Below are 19,164 nucleotides of genomic sequence, written 5' to 3'. Positions count from 1 at the left end.
CCGTTTGAGACAATAGAGTAGATATTTACACCTTTCAAAAACTGCTAAGAAAAAATTGCTGATTTTTGAAAGTTTTGAATGAGAACCTCCCCTCAATCGATGGAGTATATTCTCTATTTGTCTTAATTTTTTTTTCGAAAACAAAATATTCGAAGCCTCCGCTAGAAGTTAGTGACAAAGTTATTTGATTGTTCCTATTGAGGTTTGTTCCTTAACTAACAAGACGAGTGGATACATCATCTCCTAATTTATTTAGTCGGAGCTGTCACATAACAAATTCGTTATTTTAGTTAAATAATTTTTATTTCCGACCAATTTTTAAATCCAGAACAAAGTACCCTAATAAATCTACGCAATTACTTCAAGTGAAAAAGATTCCGTTTTACAATTTAACCCTTCCAGAAACTCGTCCTAATCTGAACTTCTACACAAAAATTGAAATCTTTATCAATTAATAAAATTTGATAAATTTTGTACTTTTCTACATAAATCTGTATTTATGGTCTTGCTGATAAACAGTATCTTTTTCTATGAAATCGTACAATAGAGCTAGTTTACCTTTTTCTAGGCAGGACATTAAAAACGATAGACTACTATTTAGTCTAAAACAAACAATCTACATATTCTCTCTCTACAATAATCTAATGAAATTATAAAATGTTATCGAAGTTTTTTTAATCGTTTATTTGAGACGGCTCGGTGCGTTAACTGAAATGAGCAGATTTTTTCTATTAAATACAATAATATAAAATTATGCTTGTTGAATCTTAAGCATGCTGTTTGTGATTTTCTGTTAACATCTTTTTTCTCAAAGGTGATCCTTTTGCAAGGTCTCCAACTACTAGATAAGAGTACTTCACTTTTTATCGATCTGTCGTACTTGACCATGCTAACTGTTGAATGTTTTTGCTTGCCTTACGGCCCACGATTATACATGTATCTTGTTTAATCTCTTCCTGTTGATTGGTTTTAGAGTGCGTATTCGGGTGATTTAGCCGAAGTTGTTGAAGATTTGCGTTAGGTGCCAATTTCGTATTTTGTCGGTTAGATTTGATTGTGTTAAATGCATTTTGCTTAGTAGCTTCCGCGCAGGGTTTTCCATGGTGTGCCGTCTGATTACAGAACTGGCACGTGGGAATATGTTCTTGATACGTGCATAGCGTGGTTTGTGTTATTTTAGATTCCTTTTAGTTTCAATTGTATAGTGTCCGTAAAGTATACCAGCTTCGTTAACATTTTGTCGTTTTTCACAGTTTCGTGCTCGATTTTCGAGCAAAATTTTATAACTTCCTTGGACAGCTGTCAGGAGTTCTTTTTTCTATTCGTAAATTGTAAAAAAGTTTCTAGGACTAGTGAACTATAAGCACATTGAATACTGAGATGCTACTTTAATTTCAGATCGAAAATTGGCAAAAACCTTTCGTAAAACGGAATATATGTGTCCAAATTAATGTTCGATTATTTGTATTCGAAGATAATCGTTGCCGCGCTAGTTAGGATATACATGCCTTCTAAATACAGGTTCACAGTATATTATTTAAGATTCGCTCGATTTTCCGACATTAATCTATTTGCCACCACACTAAATCCCAACAGTTCACATAACGTGTGTGAGCGCTTGAAGCAATTGGCTGGTACCGAGAGATGTCTCGGTTAGCCAAGCACAGAAGCTTTGGGCCGCTAACGAGTATAGCGAAATGAGCTGACCTTTGGCATGACAGCCAAACGCCTGCGAGTATGCAACCTGTTTTTCCCAAAGGAAAACAAATGGATTAACCAATTTGCGCTTAAGACCACCAGACCTAACTTCAAAAAGTTGGATTCTAATGTTTCATGTTCCATTCTTCAGTAACTGGCACCAACTTGCGTCAGCGATACAGAACTTCTGTGTTTGGCTAACCGAGACATCACTCGGTACCAGTCACTTGCTTTAGACGTTCACACACGTTATGTGAACTGTTAGGATTTAGTGTCTAACTGGCATCAATTTGGATAAAATTAATCTGTACTAGCCTTTTCGTGAGATGTTTGTTTGGCAATTTACAGGTGGGTCCATCTTTCTGCGAACAGAAAAATCCGTCCGACGAACGTCTTTCGTTAATCATGGTCGTTTGATGTTAGACTGAATCCACAATTGTGTCGGATGACAATTTCATGAATCAAATCTCGTATGGAGGAAAAGAACTCTCAAACAATGTACGTTTAAAGTGATCTAGTAACATCAAATGTAAAACAAAACAATGTTTGGAAAATGTTGTATACGAGGGTATACGCTGATTTATAGCAAAAAACTACTTTTCGAGACAATTGGCACTAAAACATTTGCTACGCCTTCTTTTTTCAGCCGATTTTATTTTTTAAGTCATTCTAGAAAGAAGTAGAATGAAAGACTTTTCTAACGGTATGCTATGTTATGTTCTTTCGTTAAAAATACTGAGCGGTTTTGGCACAACAATATAAAAATAAACATTATTTTGCGAGTTTTTAAGCAAAATATTAAAATTGCTCTAAATTTTTAAAATAAAGTGTCTTTGATTCAATAAAAATTTAGATAGAATAGCTAGTTCACGATCTATTAATTATCGAGAGATATACGAAAGAATTGTTCACTCCCAAGGAAATAAAAAACACTTCTCGCTGAGCGGATATATCAACACTCCCGAGGGCATATTCAGATATCAGGACGACAACACCCTCGAAGATTATCAGGGTTAGGGACAATAGCATACTCTTGAGTTTCTGCTCTCTGTACCAAAAACCAAAAATCCAGATGCGCAACTGCATTACTGCAGGGCAGTTACATATCAAATAATATGAAGTTCCGTAATCGGATTCACAAAGATCACACGAATAATACTCAGCACGTTGAATAGTAGCCAAATGATAGTTGAATTTGCAATTTCCAGTCAGTGCCCTGACTAGAATACTGAAATTGTGCTTGGAAAAATGCAGCAGGTTAATTGACATTTTCGGACTCACATCCGGCAGAAAAGTCTTTGTTTGGGAATCTTCATTGAAGATACTCCATGACCTCGTGCTGCTTCCAAAATCGTGAATAAAGTGAACTATGGAACAATCACGTTTTTACGTTACGAAAACAGAACCATGAACAAAAATTATGGCTTTCATAATTATGTTTATAATTATGTTCAATTTGCCTTAAGTAACGGATGCATAATACTTTCATTAGTGGAAATATTTGTTTTTGTTTTGTGAACTTCAGTCACGGTTTTCGCCAAGTTATTTCTAATTCGATTCGCAGTACGCGAACTAGTTCACAACTTTATGAACATTATTCATAAAACCAAAGCTTGACTCATGATTTTTTTCATAGATCTAGTAACATTAGTTCACAAAATCAAAATATTCTGGCTATTTTATCGTGAACTAATTCACGAAATTTGGAATTGTATTCATGAATCGTTTCAGTCCTCGTGAACTAATTCATGATCCCTAATATATTAGTCACGATCCAATATCCGTGCTCGTGAAATGGTTCACAAAATCAGCAAATATTTTTTAAGTATTCGTGAACCGGTTCATGATAGTATAATAGGCACAACTTACCATTCGTTTTCGTGAAATAGTTCACGAAATCATAAAATATTATTCATGTATTCGTGAACTGGTCCATGACACCCAATATAATAGTCACAACTTATCATTCGTTTTCGTGAAAAAGTTTACGAAAACATAAAATATTATTCATGTATTCGTGAACTTGTTCATGGTTCATAGTACATGATTTACGATCTATCTAGTATCTATTTGCGTGCTTGTGATATTTAGAAGATATCTTTAATCATTTACTGTTTCATGCAATATGGTAATAAAATTTTTACGTGAATACTTTCACAAAATTTGGAGTATTATTCGTGAAATCATTTTTGTTCCATGCACTTTTTCATGAAATACCCAGCTGCTAGCGACCAGTAATAGGTCCGAACAGTAGATAGAAAAAACATTATTAGGACCTCGAACATCGTTATTCGTTTGATAAGGTTCATTGTGATGACCGGACAGAAAACGAAAACTGCACTGAGAACCCAAAATAGTGTGCGTGATATAGTTCACAGAACCAGCTATCGCGAATGAGTTTTATTTTAATGATTCAGTTCATATTGTCACGTTATTCCGGGTAAAAAAAAACGTTAGTAACCAAAAAATAATAGATCACGATAAGGTGAAGAGAATTTACGAATACTATGATAAAACTGCTGATATCATGAACATTAGTTACATTACTTTTTGAAAGTAAAAAATAAAATAAAATAAAATATCATGATAACATGAACAGACATTACTTAAATCGTGACTAAGATCGTGAAACCATGAACACAAATCACACAACTAGTGACAAAAATATCTAAAATCGTGACGAAGATCCTGAAACCATGAACATGAATTGCTCTATTCGTGGCTAAATATCACGATAACATGAACAGATGTTATAAAAATCGCGACTAAAAACCTGAAATCATAAACATAAATCACACAACTCGTGACAAAACTATTTAAAATCGCGACAAAGATCCTGAAATCATGAACATGGATCACTCTACTAATGATTAAAATATCACGATAACGTGAATAGAAATTACGAACATCTCGACTAAGATCTTATAATCATGAGTCGCGAATAAGTTCTTGAAATCATGAACAACGTTTGACTGTCGACTGTGTATTCCCAAATCATGAACAAGAATCATAACAAAAACTGAACATGTCCAGGGAACAACAACAGTAACCCAACCAAACATTCTATAGTAACGCCATGTATATATTCGGGGCGAACTGGTTTTTAGAAAACACAAATAGTTCCATGAATATGAGGTTTATCATTCATAACTTCAGGAACTTGGTCACAGTGGTCGATTAAACGTTTGACTGATTTGAGAAGGAAGAAGGCGAAACTAAAGCCTTTTGCCCGATCACCTTTGGCAATGAATTATTCCATTATTTTCGGTAACGCTAATAGAATGTGTCTTGACTGCAAGCAAGTACTTTTTTCGGGATGTACTTGAAGTGTTCATAACCTCTGAAGTAGAACTGGAATAATCCCATCTTTTCCCGGAGACTTTTTTTTTTACTTACACGGAGCAAAACTTTTAATTGTCCATTTGATCGATTCGGTTGTTACAACCAAATAATATGGAAAGTGTATGTCAAAAAGGTTATTGAGTACTTCATCTTCGTCAGATGAGTATTCATTTAATCTACTAGTCTCGTTGAGACTTGAGACATTTGCGATATTCACAAGGCTTTTCCAACCAGTTCGCTCAGATGATCGAAGGGCTTTTCTGTATGCTTTGTTGCCTTAAAGGCCTCTCCGATCCGTCCCTTCATCTGCGATTCCAAGCTCTTGTACATAACTTTTTGAGTGGAACAAGTTCGGTATTCCACCAAGGAGTTCGCCTAGAAGCACGCATAATTCTAGTAAATACAAGTGAGATTGTTTTATCTGCGACCTCATCCAAGCCATTTGGAGATTCAATGTTTGGAAAATACCCATGAAACCTAGTCGCCTAACCCTTAGAGGTCTCAATTCGTAGATTTGTAAATTTGGGATTACAATATGTGATGATAGTTAGCGAAACGATTAAATAATCAAAGACGATGTACTTATGATCAGATGACGACGGTTCGAGTTCGTTGGGCACCATACTTACTTACTTGATGGGCAACAATTCGCTTCATTGAATCTACGCCGAGTGAAGAATTTTCCTCCACTGGACCCGGTCCTGGGCCAATCTCTTCCAGTCACCCTGGACATTGAGTGCTGTTAGGTCCTCTTCTATTGCAAACAGCCATCGTGTACGCGGCCTGCCACGGAGTCATCGTCCTCTTCCCGGTTCTCTACTGAATATTATCTTCACCTATAGTTCTTCCGGCATTCGTGCCACATGACCAGCCCACCGCAGCCTGCCGTTTTTTTATTAGCTTGACAATATCCATTCCTTTATATACTTGGTATAACTCGTGATTCATGCGACGCCGCCAGATGCCATTTTCTTCTTTACCGCCGAGTATTGTTCGCAGCACCTTACGTTCGAAGACACCGAACGCTCTACGATCAACTTCCTTTAACGTCCACGTTTCATGGCCGTACAAGGCAACCGGAACTATCGATGTCTTGTACAACGCGAATTTTGTCTTCGTCTGCAAACTACGGGAATTCTGCTGGCTACCAAGTCCGTAAAAAGCCCTATTTGCAGCTGCAAGACGCCTTTTCACCTTGCGGGTAACATCATTATCGCACGTCACTAGAGTTCCAAGGTACACAAATTCTTCCACTACTTCAAATGTATCACCACCTATCGCCACTTCACCACCAACATCACTATTGAACCCACGTATTCTTCCAGCTATCATGTACTTCGTCTTGCTGGTGTTCATTGTGAGATCAATTCTTGCTGTCTCCCTTTTAAAAGGCACGAATGCCTCTTCCACGGCTCGGCGGTCGATTCCAATGATATCAATATCGTCCGCAAATCCTAGGAGCATATGCGCGACCGAGTGACGATGGTACCGTTCCTTTGCACGCCTGCTCTCCTGATGGCACCTTCAAGAGCAATGTTGAACAGCAAGTTTGACAGCGCATCACCCTGCTTCAATCCGTCTAAGGTTACGAAGGACGTCGAAATCTCGTCCGCAACCTGAACACTTGATTTCGATTCATTCAGCGTTGCTCGAATCAGCCTAATCAGTTTCGTCGGAAAACCATGTTCTACCATTATCTGCCATAACTCGTATCTTTTCACTGAATCGTACGCTGCTTTGAAATCAATAAACAGATGGTGTGTCTGCAAGTTGTATTCCCGGAATTTATCTAGGATCCGTTGTTGATCGGCCTTCACGAAAACCACCTTGGTATTCGCCGACGAAATACTCCACCAACTGCCTCAATCTGTTGAACAGAATACGTGACATAATTTTGTACGCCGAATTGGGGAGCGATATTCCTCGATAATTGGCGCACTCCAGTTTGTATCCCTTTTTGTATAAGGGACAAATGAGGCACTCTAGCTAGTCAGCAGGTAGTTCTTCTTCTTCCCATACCTTCAAAAGAGTATGGTGAAGTATTTCGTGCAGCTACTCACTACCAGGCTTCCTTACTGCTCTCGATATTAGTTCATTTTCTCTCTGCCAGCAGTTAAACGCAGTAGGGCTGTTTACTAGCTCCCAACGAAATCGAGAGAACACGCTCTTGAGAATCAAGAGATTTATTTTTTGAGTTCACATATATCTCTACCACGCCGCGGGGATGCGAAAGTATTAATTCTCACCCAATGCAAGAGGGAGTGTTCGTTATAAGATGCTCAGTTACAGAAAGAGCATGTTTGGAAAAAAACCTATAAAATAAGATGGTTTCGAAAACAACAGAATGGCGGTATTTTATATCAAATGAGTACTTTATTTATGCTTTGCTAATTTAAACCAGCCATTTATAAATACGCAATAAGCCACAAAGTTTTTCACTAATTTCATTTGACAATTTGCACAGTAAAATAACATTTTACGGAATTCCGCAATTCAATATCAATTCTTCAAAAGGGCTAATGAGATTTTTGTAAACAAACTTATTTCGCTCATTATTTCGCTGTCGAGTTGAATTTCACGAAAGATACACATGAATCAACATCTTTACCCTTGGTAGAATCAATTTCAAATGTCTTCTGTATTGAAATTATAACAAATTAAGAGAAATCAGCAAAACAAAAGTTTGTTTACAAATCTTATTAGCCCTATTCAAATGTTGATATGGAATTGATTTAAAAAAATTCGAAAAAGTATTCATTATTCAGCAACTTCCGTAGTTTAAAGAATAATTTGCTGAAACCTGGAATATTTTTAATTGAATTAAATTAAATGGCCGAATCACTGAATAAGTCAGCAATTCTCAGCTGAAAATTTTCTGAGTATTTTTGACGCTTGGATAAAAAAGGAATGTTGCGGAGAGTTTGGTAACAGAATTGGTTTACTAAATACTGAACGGCTTGCTGTTTAAAACCCGATTAAAATTTTCCGGTACTCAATAATTCAAACTAAGTGTGTAATCTATGCACGTTCGATGGAGCAAATTAATAGACATTTGAGCACCAATATTAAGACACTTTTAAATAAACATGTCTGTGAGAATGTATTGCGGATAACGTTGAATTTATTTTTGCAAAGATTGAATTAAGGCGGAAAATGGTCGAATACTGGTGTTTAAACGCAACGAAAACTTAATTCGAGTGCCTTAATATTCACACTGCCATTTGAGGCAATGAAATGAAGAAAGATGGCAGACGTTTCTCTAACCAAATGCTTCAAATGAGTAGGGTTATAATATAATTAGGATGAAATAGTCTCAATATCCTTTATCAGTCTAATGGGCATTTAAGAGGTTACACCACCGTAGATTTTTTAAAAGGTCGACTTTTATTTATTAGTCTAAAATGTGCTTTAGGATGTTAAAAATAATATCCCAAAAAATGGAAGAAGAAAATAAGATATAAATGTTCAAATTGTCAATTCTTCCGCAACGCCTCTTATGTAAACCTCGAGTGTACTGAAAACTTTAAACGCATTTTTCTCGAACCCTTTTTGAGTTGGCAGGAAATGCAACTTGAACAAATAATGGTTTTTGATTGCTTTGTAATTTTCACAGAATATTCGAAATTGATTTCTCCAGTGACGTACATGGGATTTTAATTTCATATTGCTTAATTTTGGATAAACTAATTATTTGTGTCGATTTTCGGCGTTTATTCGCTTAAACGCCATTTCGCGAAAAATCAACATATCGAAAAAATTCGTACGTCGCTTGCTATTGTCATAAGTCATAAAGTTTTTGGTTCTATGTCAAAAATTACGGGAGATAGTTGTCAGGCCGTGGACCCCTACCAAAAAAACTCAGGGGGGAGGAAAATGCTGCACATCTGCTATCTTGTGATGAAATTACTCGAAAGAAATATTTTTGTGGTTCTATGCATATGTTACAAATCTCATTTAGCAATATTTCGATTCATCACTTTCTTGTGATAAGAAAAAATCCTTAAATATGCCCATTTTTGGGAACTCTATAATGGTGTATCCACTTAATGTTATTCTGATATTGAACTAGGATCTGCCCAATTCAAACATCTTTACTATGCCCAGAAGGTGGATGGATTAATATTTATCATGAAAGCCGAGTGAAATATTCGAACACTGATTTGAAGTGAACTAAATTTGGTTCCCTTGCGGGTAAAGAGGAAGCTAGTTTATTCTCATCTGCCAACTGAGCAATTTAGCTCCGTTGCTCCACCAGACTGTGATGAGGTAACAACAGTGCATCTTATAAAGCTTTGCTCTGTCACAAGCAAGAGGATTCAACAATGAGAGAATGCGGTTTCTCTCTGCTCTCCTAGTTACTGGGCAAAAATTGTGCACCAAAACAAAACTCATGTTATTGGGGGTAAAAAATTTCTCTATCTCTTCGTTGCAAAGATGAGTAAAATGAAGCCTGCTCACTACCGTGTTTGAAAGATTCGGCCGGGTGCTCATCCTTTCCAGCAGCCTTACAGTTTCTCAGCTCTTTGATTGCCTTTTTCACCTCTTCTAGCGTCGGAGGCTCCACAGCTTGTTCGTCGTCACTTATCCTTATTCTGTTCGTTGACGCGCTAACATTCTCTCCATTGAACAATGTCTCGAGGTGCACTCTCCACCTGGCTGCTACCATAGTTTTATCTGTCAGCAAGTTACCTTCACGGTCATTGCACATGACGGGAGACGGCGCTGTTTTTCTCCGTACGCCATTGACAGCTTCATAAAATTTCCGCATATCATTTTGTTCCATACTGTTTTACGCCTCAGTAATGACGTTCTCCTCATACTGCTTTTTGTTTCTGCGGTGAATTCTTTTTTTGGCTCCTCTTGCTTCCTTGTATCGCTCTTTGTTCTACCGGGTACCAGACACTAACATCCGGCTTCTGGCAGCATTTTTCTCATCCGTCACTCTCTGGCACTCCTCATCGAACCAACCGTTTCTGGGTCGTCTCTGAGCAGTACCTATTACTTCTCGCGCTGCTGTGCTCACCGCTCCGTGGATTGACTCTCACAGATTGTTGAGGTTGTCGTCTACGTTGATTCCCCTTATCCGCTCATCAACTAATGCGTAGTACCATCGGAGCAGAGAGTTACATCTAACACCTCTTCCTTGCCAGATCATGCAAATGATGGGTGATTTCTTGCATTGGGTATAGGCAGATTTATACTACTTAACATTCCATCAATTCGTTGTTTCTCTAATTGATATCTGCCCCAAATCATGCGGTGTGCATTTCCCTAACTGTCGATAATGAGTGGAAACTTTTAGAACCGTTTGAAGATTTCATTATGTGTCAACTATGTAGACGTTTTTCTTTTTTATGTTATCAATGCTCATATTGACTGTAACGGAAACAAATATCGCAAGTGATATGCATCAATAACACTATTCGCCAGTATACATGCCCGAAGCATTTCACGTGGGTTCGTCATATCATTTTAACATGAAAATTTTTTATTTTAACCGCGCGCGAAGATTCAGTATGATTCTGAACGTTTATGTGATAATTCCCCCTTAAAGGACTGCCAAACCACTAGTTTGAAATAACTGGTGCTTTTCGGATTCTCATTGAAGCAATCATTAGAGTAATAATAGTAAATAACTCTTCGCTTTGAGTTATGCAATTTTGAGCGCCGCCTGTGGCAAAACAACATATTGAACTATTTACGTCGTGATTGAAACGATGTTAATCGATACAATATTGAAAATGTTATATAATTTGCACCTTTGAAAATCTTATTTGTTTTACATCAGTGGGGCTGACCGGAAAACATGTAACTAACGTAAATTGATTTCACGCGATGTTTTGTTCTTCGATCACATGTATACAATGTATTCCACTACAGCAGCAGACATTACCAACAAGTTCAATATCACAAAATCAGTTAACGTGGGCGTTCTATTCAGGGTTCTACCCATGGAAGGGGGAAATAATACTGCGTCTCACGAAACACTGACCTTCTCACGTCGAAGAACAATGCAAGAAATGTGTGGTGGCTTCGCGGCTGTGGTTAACGGTGTTTTACGGCGAGTTTCATAAGCGTGCAGACAGAACCTAATTGTCGCATATATGCGACAACGACCCGGTGAATTGTTAAAAGAAAACGTATGGAACTAGACACGGAATATGAATATGCTTTGGGTTTGAATGGGGAAAAGAACAATGCTAGCTTTTAGGTTAGATGACCTTTAAGCGGGCGAAAAGTTTAAATATGACCATTCATTAGAGTATTGTTAAATTTCATACGATATACGACACGACAGAGTTTGTCATGAACAATCGAGCTACGAAAAGATTCTTTCAACGATATTGACAGCAACGTGAGCGTTGAAATTACATGGCTACTGTTTGCCGTACCACGTTACATGAGTAAAAAGCACTATTGGTAAAGGATTGATTACAAGGTCCTTACAGCACCTGTAGAGAAATAGCGTGCAATCTGAAAATAAAAACGGTTGGGTCATGACCTCATCCATTAATGCGGATGATTGAATCTGTTAACATTGTATTTAACCACTGTTGTAACATGAAAATCTACATTTTAATTACTATAAAATTCCGATAACATCAATAACCTGTCATCAGTTCAAAACTGGCTTGGCTGCCAACCAAGTACTTCTCCATAACTTATTAGCGATGTGGAAGTTCAAAAAGAGGTATCCGTTTGAATTCGTGTTTTCGCGTGCTGATTCCACATTACCGTGAAATTGGCAGCAATATGAAAAGTTTTCAAATACCACCGTAGCGAGGAAAAAGTCACCGATGATTGGAGTTACCCACCGAAGTCGAGAATTTCGAACAAGTGCTTTTTTTGCTAAACAATGCCACAAATAGTTGACTTATGTGTGCGAATTCCGCAAGCGTCATGCATGGATGAACCCCCTCGGGAAGTGCATAAAATTCCCCTAATTGAAAACACCCTTCGCGCGAGAAACAAGTGCATCATAAAGCGGGAAGACCCTCGGCGATGAAGAAGTTTTGCGGAAAGTGCCACCGCCAATTTGTTCCCCCCTCTGCATTTCAAGTGCAGATACCCAGTAGAGAAAAATGGCAAAAAATCATAAAGTTTTCCCGGATCGCTGTCATTTTGCATGCTACCATCACAACACCTACACGTACTAATTAAATTGTTTTCTTTCTGTTTGTTTTCTTCTCCCTTCCCGGACCGACTCCTTCCGCAGTGATATTGCCATGATGAAGCGTCGTTCGCTGGCCGGGAACTGCGGTGTGGGAGTGTTCGTGATAGCCCTTGTGACGGTGCTGGTTGCCTTTGCGACTCCGAGCTGGCTGGTGAGTGATTACCGCATCACCGGTGCTAAACTGGACCGGCTGGGACTGTGGACGCACTGCTTCCGCTCGCTGCCGGACGTTAACGATGATTACCAGCGGCGGTTCTTCGTCGGCTGCCGCTGGGTGTACGATCCGTTCACCAAGGGGTACGACGAGATTCGAGGATTCCTGATACCACGTGAGTAACGGAACGTTAGTTTTATGGGATGAAATTAATCAGTGCTGGTTGTGATCAATAACGGATTCAATAATTGAAGATAGATCCAGTTCTATTTGATGTTGCTAGAGTGATTATAAGGAAAATATCCATGATTTCAGGAATAGATTAGCCAAGAAACCATTTCCTTGGCCACACTCGCCACTTCGCCATCCACTGCTCTTAACACGGTTTGGATTCATTGATTGTTGCATTCGCGTGTCGGAACTAATTTAGTTAACTTTTCATGTCACGTAGACTAGTAACGATAGCAAACCGGAATCACTATAATGGTTGTGAATTCTATTTAAATGGATAGTGAAGAAACTTACTGACATGCCTTGAAACGAATAGCCGAGCATTGTTCAATTTTTAACGAAATAATGCCATTTTTGTCGATTCACATTTGACAAAGCTCGCCACTGTTTTCGTGTCCAGAGCTCTATATATGACCATTTTTATGATCGAACACCTTCGACACATGTCACACCCTCTTCTCACACTACTTATCATTTGTTTGTTTGTTTCTCTTACAGCTTTTATGGTCGCGACCCAATTCTTCTACACGCTGTGTGCGATCGGAGTGCTGGTTTCGATGATCCTAGTGCTACTGTTCTTCCTATGCGCCGGTCCAGATCAGAAATTCTTCGTCAAGCTGATTAGGGTAGGTCATCTATTAAACCTTGACTGAAGCAGAAAACTGACCACATTTCTATTTTTCCTCAGACAATTGGCTACCTCAACCTGGGTGCGGGTATCAGCGGCGGTATAGGTGTGATCATTTTCGCCGTATTCGGCAACAAGGACAAATGGATGCCAGAACACGCCAACAACTGGTTTGGATGGTCTTTCATCCTGGCCTGTATCGGGGCGGTTGCCTGCGGTATCGCGTCCTCCCTTTTCCTGACCGAAGCTCACGTGCAAGCGAGAAAACGGCGGCAGCTGAAGGAGTCGCAAACCCGGTTCCAGATTGACAGTGAAACGAAGGCTTGAATGCGGGCCCCTTAGTGGCCGAGCGCAGAACGACGAATATTTTAGGTTAAAAGCGCACAGCGAGAACGTTTTACCTTTGAAAGTTGACAGTACAATCCAGAGAAAATGCCTTTTAGCGCGAGCGAGTTACGAACTTTACAAACAATTTTAAATACTGATATCTGAATCTGTGTTGCAATGGATCGGAACTAGTATGCAATTTTACAATTATTTTTTGTTTTGTATGTAACAATCTGTCGTACTAATCGAAACGCGATGCCGTCCATAATTAGAATCTCTAAGTTGAAACATACGTTTGAAAGTTTACAGTTAAATGTAAATAGTTTTTAAGGCAGAACATTCCACGCAATAATTCCCCCTTTGTGCACAGTAAAGTACACTCCAATTCGTAATGCCAAATTAGATCAGTAACTCAATCCGGACACTAATCGCAACGAGTGTCAGCAAACTTAAAAGCACGTGGATATTTTAGTGTCGTGGTAACTTACTTCATTTTATTGTTTCAAATAATTTCCATCTTTTATTTCCTTTTTTTTACTATCAAGATTCATCCTTCCAGCCCTTTCTTTCGAGGAAGAACGAATCAGATATGCTGCCTTGAATAAGATAACAAGTAATGCTTTAAGTCCGAATCATTGATTTTGATGATAAGCAAAATTGCGTGAAACTAGTAAGCAAAACGCAGAATCGCAATTGGCTCATTTTTATTGGCGGAATATTTTTTCTCCGGCGCAACAAGTTCTAGGGCGTCTAGTTTTAGTGTAAGTTTTAGATAAGCAAAAACTTTAATAGAAATATTTTCATTTGAATCAATAAAAAATGTATCAGAAAGATGGATATTTTCAATTTTCAACGTGGTCCTGGTCTGTTAGTATCGAGGTAAGAAGCGTGTAACGTCACTGTATATATGGACGATGGTAAAATTAAGGTACTAGAACACGATCTGTCCCGACTTGTTTCCGACAAGTTAATTACGCGAATCTTGTCGAAATATGGAGTGCTAAAATGCATTTAATATCTGGAGAAACTTTTTTCCAGGTATTTCGACCGGTACTCGCATCGTAAGAATGAGGATGACCCGACCTATTCTTTTTATCTGAGGCTTCAATTCCAAATACCGCTCTTTATCAATACCCAGACAACGCTATGTACATATCGAAGCCAGATACTTAGGTGCCAATTTCGCTATCAGACGGCACATTATAGAACCCGATATAGGGAAGTCACCAAGGAAAAATTATCTACCGTAACCAACTGATCAACCGGCATATTCACTACGTTATGCAGGGCCCTGAAGCTAGTACCACCAAAGAAGCAGTCAGTTCCAATAACGGATGTACTGTTGGAACCCACAAGTCAGCGTAAGCTAGAATCATCGCTGGGGACTAGACTGAGTAGACCGTGACTAGTGAACTGGATGCCCTGCTTCATCGGAATCGCCGAACTGTATTCGGTACTTAACCGATTGGCTCCGTTTCTGGAGAACTTCTCTTGCCGGGGAACTCTCCGTCGGAGTCCACCAGGTCCATCGTGGGGGACTAGATCGAGAAGTTCGCGAACAAGTCGGGGAGCTGAATGGCTCATCATGGAAGTAGTGCTAAATGGCACAAAAAGGTAACTGAAGGGCTTAAACAAGTTGCGGTGCCAAATGGCACCGGAAACGGAGCCAAAGCGCTCAAGATGTTTTGGTACCGAAAACAAAGAAGAATCGGTATCGGGAGAACTTCATTTGCCGGGGAACTCTCCGTCAGCGTACAGTCAGATTCATCGCCGGGAACTAGACTGATTAGACCGCGACGAGACACCACCTGGCGCACCGGGGCTCCAGCAAACCGAACTGGTTTGGGTTGGCTCGCTTTCGAACTTCTCTCGCCGGGAACTCTTCGTCGGAGTAGGCTAGATCCATCGTCGGGGACTAGATTGAGTAGTTCGCGAACGAGTAGAAAGCTCAACGAGGAAGTGGTACTAAATGGCACAAGGGAACCGAAGGGCTCAATAAATTAGACAGTCTGAAGCCCAGATTGTCCTCGTAGGGGAATTCTCGATTCACCGCTAGTTTTCCTAATACCATACAGAAATTGCCATGTTGTGTGGATGGTCGGAAACTAGTAGTGTGTCAAGAATGGGTGCTGTAACTAACTACTAAGTAATTGGATAGGAGTGTGTACTGTTCACATAAAAAACTTCTTCCCGAAGTAATGCCGTAAAGTAATGCTGGGGAGGAATCGGGATGTGTGCAAGAGTAGTTGTATTAGCTCTCTAAAAACATATAGTCCCACCAGGAGTACTTATTCAAAATTTGAAGAAAATCGAACAAGTCTAGCTACCGAACCAACGGGCCTGAAGTTTGTATGGGATTTTTCGACAATATACATGGAGAAAACCCACTAGCTCGCATTTTCGGCCCTAGGTGGCACTGTATGCATCATATTATTACTGTAAATGAAAATAAGAAAGATATTTAATTGTCTACAACTTTGTCGAAGACTGCTAGTCAATCCGACTTTGTTAAAAGAAGTTGTTAAACTTTAGTAGACCCAGGTATTTTTTACGCGGGGGATACGTACCGCGTAAAAAAACGCGTAAAAACCGCGTTAATTGGAAAATCCGCGTAAAAAAAACGCGTTAATTGGAAAATCCGCGTAAAAAACCGCGGTTATTGGAAAATCCGCGTAAAAAACCGCGTTAATTCGAAAATCCGCGCAAAAAAAACTCTCAGCGAAAGAATTAGAATATTTTTGGAAGTTTTTTTTTGCGCGGATTTCGCAATTAACACGGTTTTTGCAAAAAATATTCTAAGTCCTTTTGAATGCAAAAGACTTAGAAGATTTTCGGAAAGATGGAAGAGACGGGTCTGGAAGATTCCTTATGGCCCGCACCCCAACAATATGGGTATTTTCGGAATGGTCTTGAGAAGTAGGTTCCAGAAATTGATTTTTGACGCCATTTCGAAATCAAAGATGGTGACTTCCGGTTTAGCGAAATTCGCTATAACCCAATCAATATGGGTATTTTGGAATGGTCTTGAAGAGTAGGTGCTAGAAATTGATTTTTGACGCCATTTCGAAATCAAAGATGGCGACTTCCGGTTAAGTGAAATTCGCTATAACCCAATCAATATGGGTATTTTTGGAATGGTCTTCAAGAGTAGGTGCCAGAAATTGATTTTTGACGTAATTTTGAGATCAAAGATGGCGACTTCCGGTTTAGCGGAATTCGCTATAACCCAATCAATATGGGTATTTTCGGAATGATCTTGAGGAGTAGGTGCCAGAAATTGATTTTTGATGTCATTTTGAAATCAAAGATGACGACTTCCGGTTTAGCGAAATTCGCTATAACTCAATCAATATGGATATTTTTGGAATGGTCTTGAAGAGTTGGTGCCAGAAATTGATCTTTGACACCATTTTGAAATCAAAGATGGCGACTTCCGGTTTAGCGAAATTCGCTATAACTCAATCAATATGGATATTTTTGGAATGGTTTTGACGAGTAACAGACAAACGTCGATGTTTGCCGTCATTTTAAAATTCTAAATGGCGACTTCCGGTTTACCGAAATTCTCGCATGAAAAATTTGGGCAATCGTGTTAATCACCCTCAAATATAAGGATCTAATCATAAACCAGCACAATGCAAAATATTTTTATGTGTTCATCCAGGAAAGTGCGGTGAGAATGGAAGAGAGAGAAGAAAGAGACGTATGTGGTGTGAGATGGGGGTTTGAATTTATTCAAATTAAACATATTGCTTAAATTTAAGTAAATTCAACTGTTTAATTAAAACTATTTGTACTACAAATTCAACTTCCAAAAATACCAATATTGATTGAGTTATAGCGAATTTTGCGAAATCGGAAATCGCCATCTTGGATTTAAAAATGGCGTCAAAAATCAATTTTTGGAACCTACTCGTTAAGATCATTCCAAAAACACTCATATTGACTGGGTTATAGTGAATGTGGCTAATCCGGAAGTCGCCATCTTGGAATTCGAAATGGCGTCAAACATCAATCTTTGTCTACTACTCGTCAAGACCATTCCGAAAATACCCATATTGATTGAGTTATAGCGAATTTCGCTAAACCGGAAGTCGCCACCTTGGATTTCAAAATGGCGCCAAACATAAATTTCTGGTACCTACTCTTTAAGACCATTCCGACAATACCCATATTGCATGGGTTGTAGGGAATTTCCGCTAAACCGGATGTCGCCATCTTGGATTTCAAAATGGCGTCAAACATAAATTTCTAGCACCTACTTGTCAATACCATTCCGAAAATACCCATATTTATTGGGTTATAGCGAATTACGCTAAACCGGAAGTCGCCATTTTTGATTTCAAAATGGCGTCAAAAATCAATTTCTAGTACCTACTTTTCAAGACCATTCCGAAAATTCCCATATTGATTGGGTTATAGATAATTTCGCTAAACCGGAAGTCGCCATCTTTGATTTGAAAATGGAGTCAAAAATCAATTTCTGGCACCTACTCTTCAAGTACATTCCGAAAATACCCATATTGATTGAGTTATAGCGAATTTCGCTAAACCGGAAGTCGCCATCTTTGATTTCTAAATGGCGTCAAAAATCGATTTCTGGAACCTACTCTTGAAGACCATTCCGAAAACACCCATATTGTTAAGGTGCGGGCCATAAGGAATCTTCCAGACCCGTCTCTTCCATCTTTCCGAAAATCTTCTAAGTCTTTTGCATTCAAAAGGACTTAGAATATTTTTTGCCAAAACCGTGTTAATGGCGAAATCCGCGCAAAATAAAAACAAAATTTTTCTAGGTTCTTTGCATTTAAAAGGACTTAGAAATTTTTTTCAGTAAAAAGTCTAAGTCTTTTGCATTCAAAAGGACTTGCAAAAACCGTGTTAATTGGAAAATCCGCGTAAAAAAACCGCGTTAATTGGAAAATCCGCGTAAAAAAAACCGCGTTAATTGGAAAATCCGCGTAAAAAAACCTCGTGAAAAACCGCGTAAAAAAACCTGGGTGTATTCGATTCCCACGAACTATACATTTTTGTGAAATCATGGTTAGATTTAGCTCAATATTATGCTCAGAAGAATTGTAGTACTTAACACGAGTTATGGTTTGCTATCGTAGAAAAGAGATAGAATATCGAGATGTTCAGTAGAATTATTGCAAAATGCTTGTTCTACAACTTTGTAGAAGACACCTAATTAATATCTCTCCGTTGAATAATTCTGATATGTAAAATGTTGTGACTCTTTTAGTGTAAAACACAGTTTGAATAAACTAGAGAGAGAACAACACCTCACATTTTACGTCAATCCGACGCTACCTTAGTCCTGTCACTAAGTTAGTATCGGATTCTGATGAGACGAAGTCGAAACGCAAATTGCATTTGCTTCTCATCAGCTTAATCGGAACGCCTTTTCTTGTGAGACATCACGTAGGACTAGAGGTTTATCGTTTTTTGGAGCTAGCGTTAACCTGGCGCCAGTTTAGTCCTGTCACTAAGTTAGTGTCGAACTCTGATGAGATGAAGTCGAAACGCAAATTCTATATCTAATTTAACAAAGGCTGTCAAACTGGCGTCTGTTTCCATAGTCAAGAATCTCCAGAAGTCCTCTTTGGA

General features: G+C 38.8%; 1 protein-coding gene across 4 annotated transcripts in view; it reads left to right on the top strand.

The window, feature by feature from the left end:
- The window catches only part of LOC131684853 (uncharacterized), a 28,135-nt gene extending 13,750 nt beyond the window's left edge, over positions 1–14,385 (top strand). For all 4 annotated transcript variants that reach the window (XM_058968068.1, XM_058968072.1, XM_058968071.1 and 1 more), the window contains exons 2-4: positions 12,257–12,543; positions 13,098–13,225; positions 13,288–14,385. In XM_058968068.1, the coding sequence (XP_058824051.1) occupies positions 12,257–12,543; positions 13,098–13,225; positions 13,288–13,554 (682 nt within the window). In that variant the 3' untranslated portion in view covers positions 13,555–14,385. The remainder of the gene's footprint in view (positions 1–12,256; positions 12,544–13,097; positions 13,226–13,287) is intronic.
- The last annotated feature ends 4,779 nt before the right edge of the window (positions 14,386–19,164 follow it).

Source organism: Topomyia yanbarensis, chromosome 2 (assembly GCF_030247195.1).
Source record: "Topomyia yanbarensis strain Yona2022 chromosome 2, ASM3024719v1, whole genome shotgun sequence".
Taxonomy (NCBI): domain Eukaryota; kingdom Metazoa; phylum Arthropoda; class Insecta; order Diptera; family Culicidae; genus Topomyia; species Topomyia yanbarensis.
Note: the sequence above shows the minus strand (reverse complement) of the source record. Positions and strands in the feature narration are given on the sequence as shown.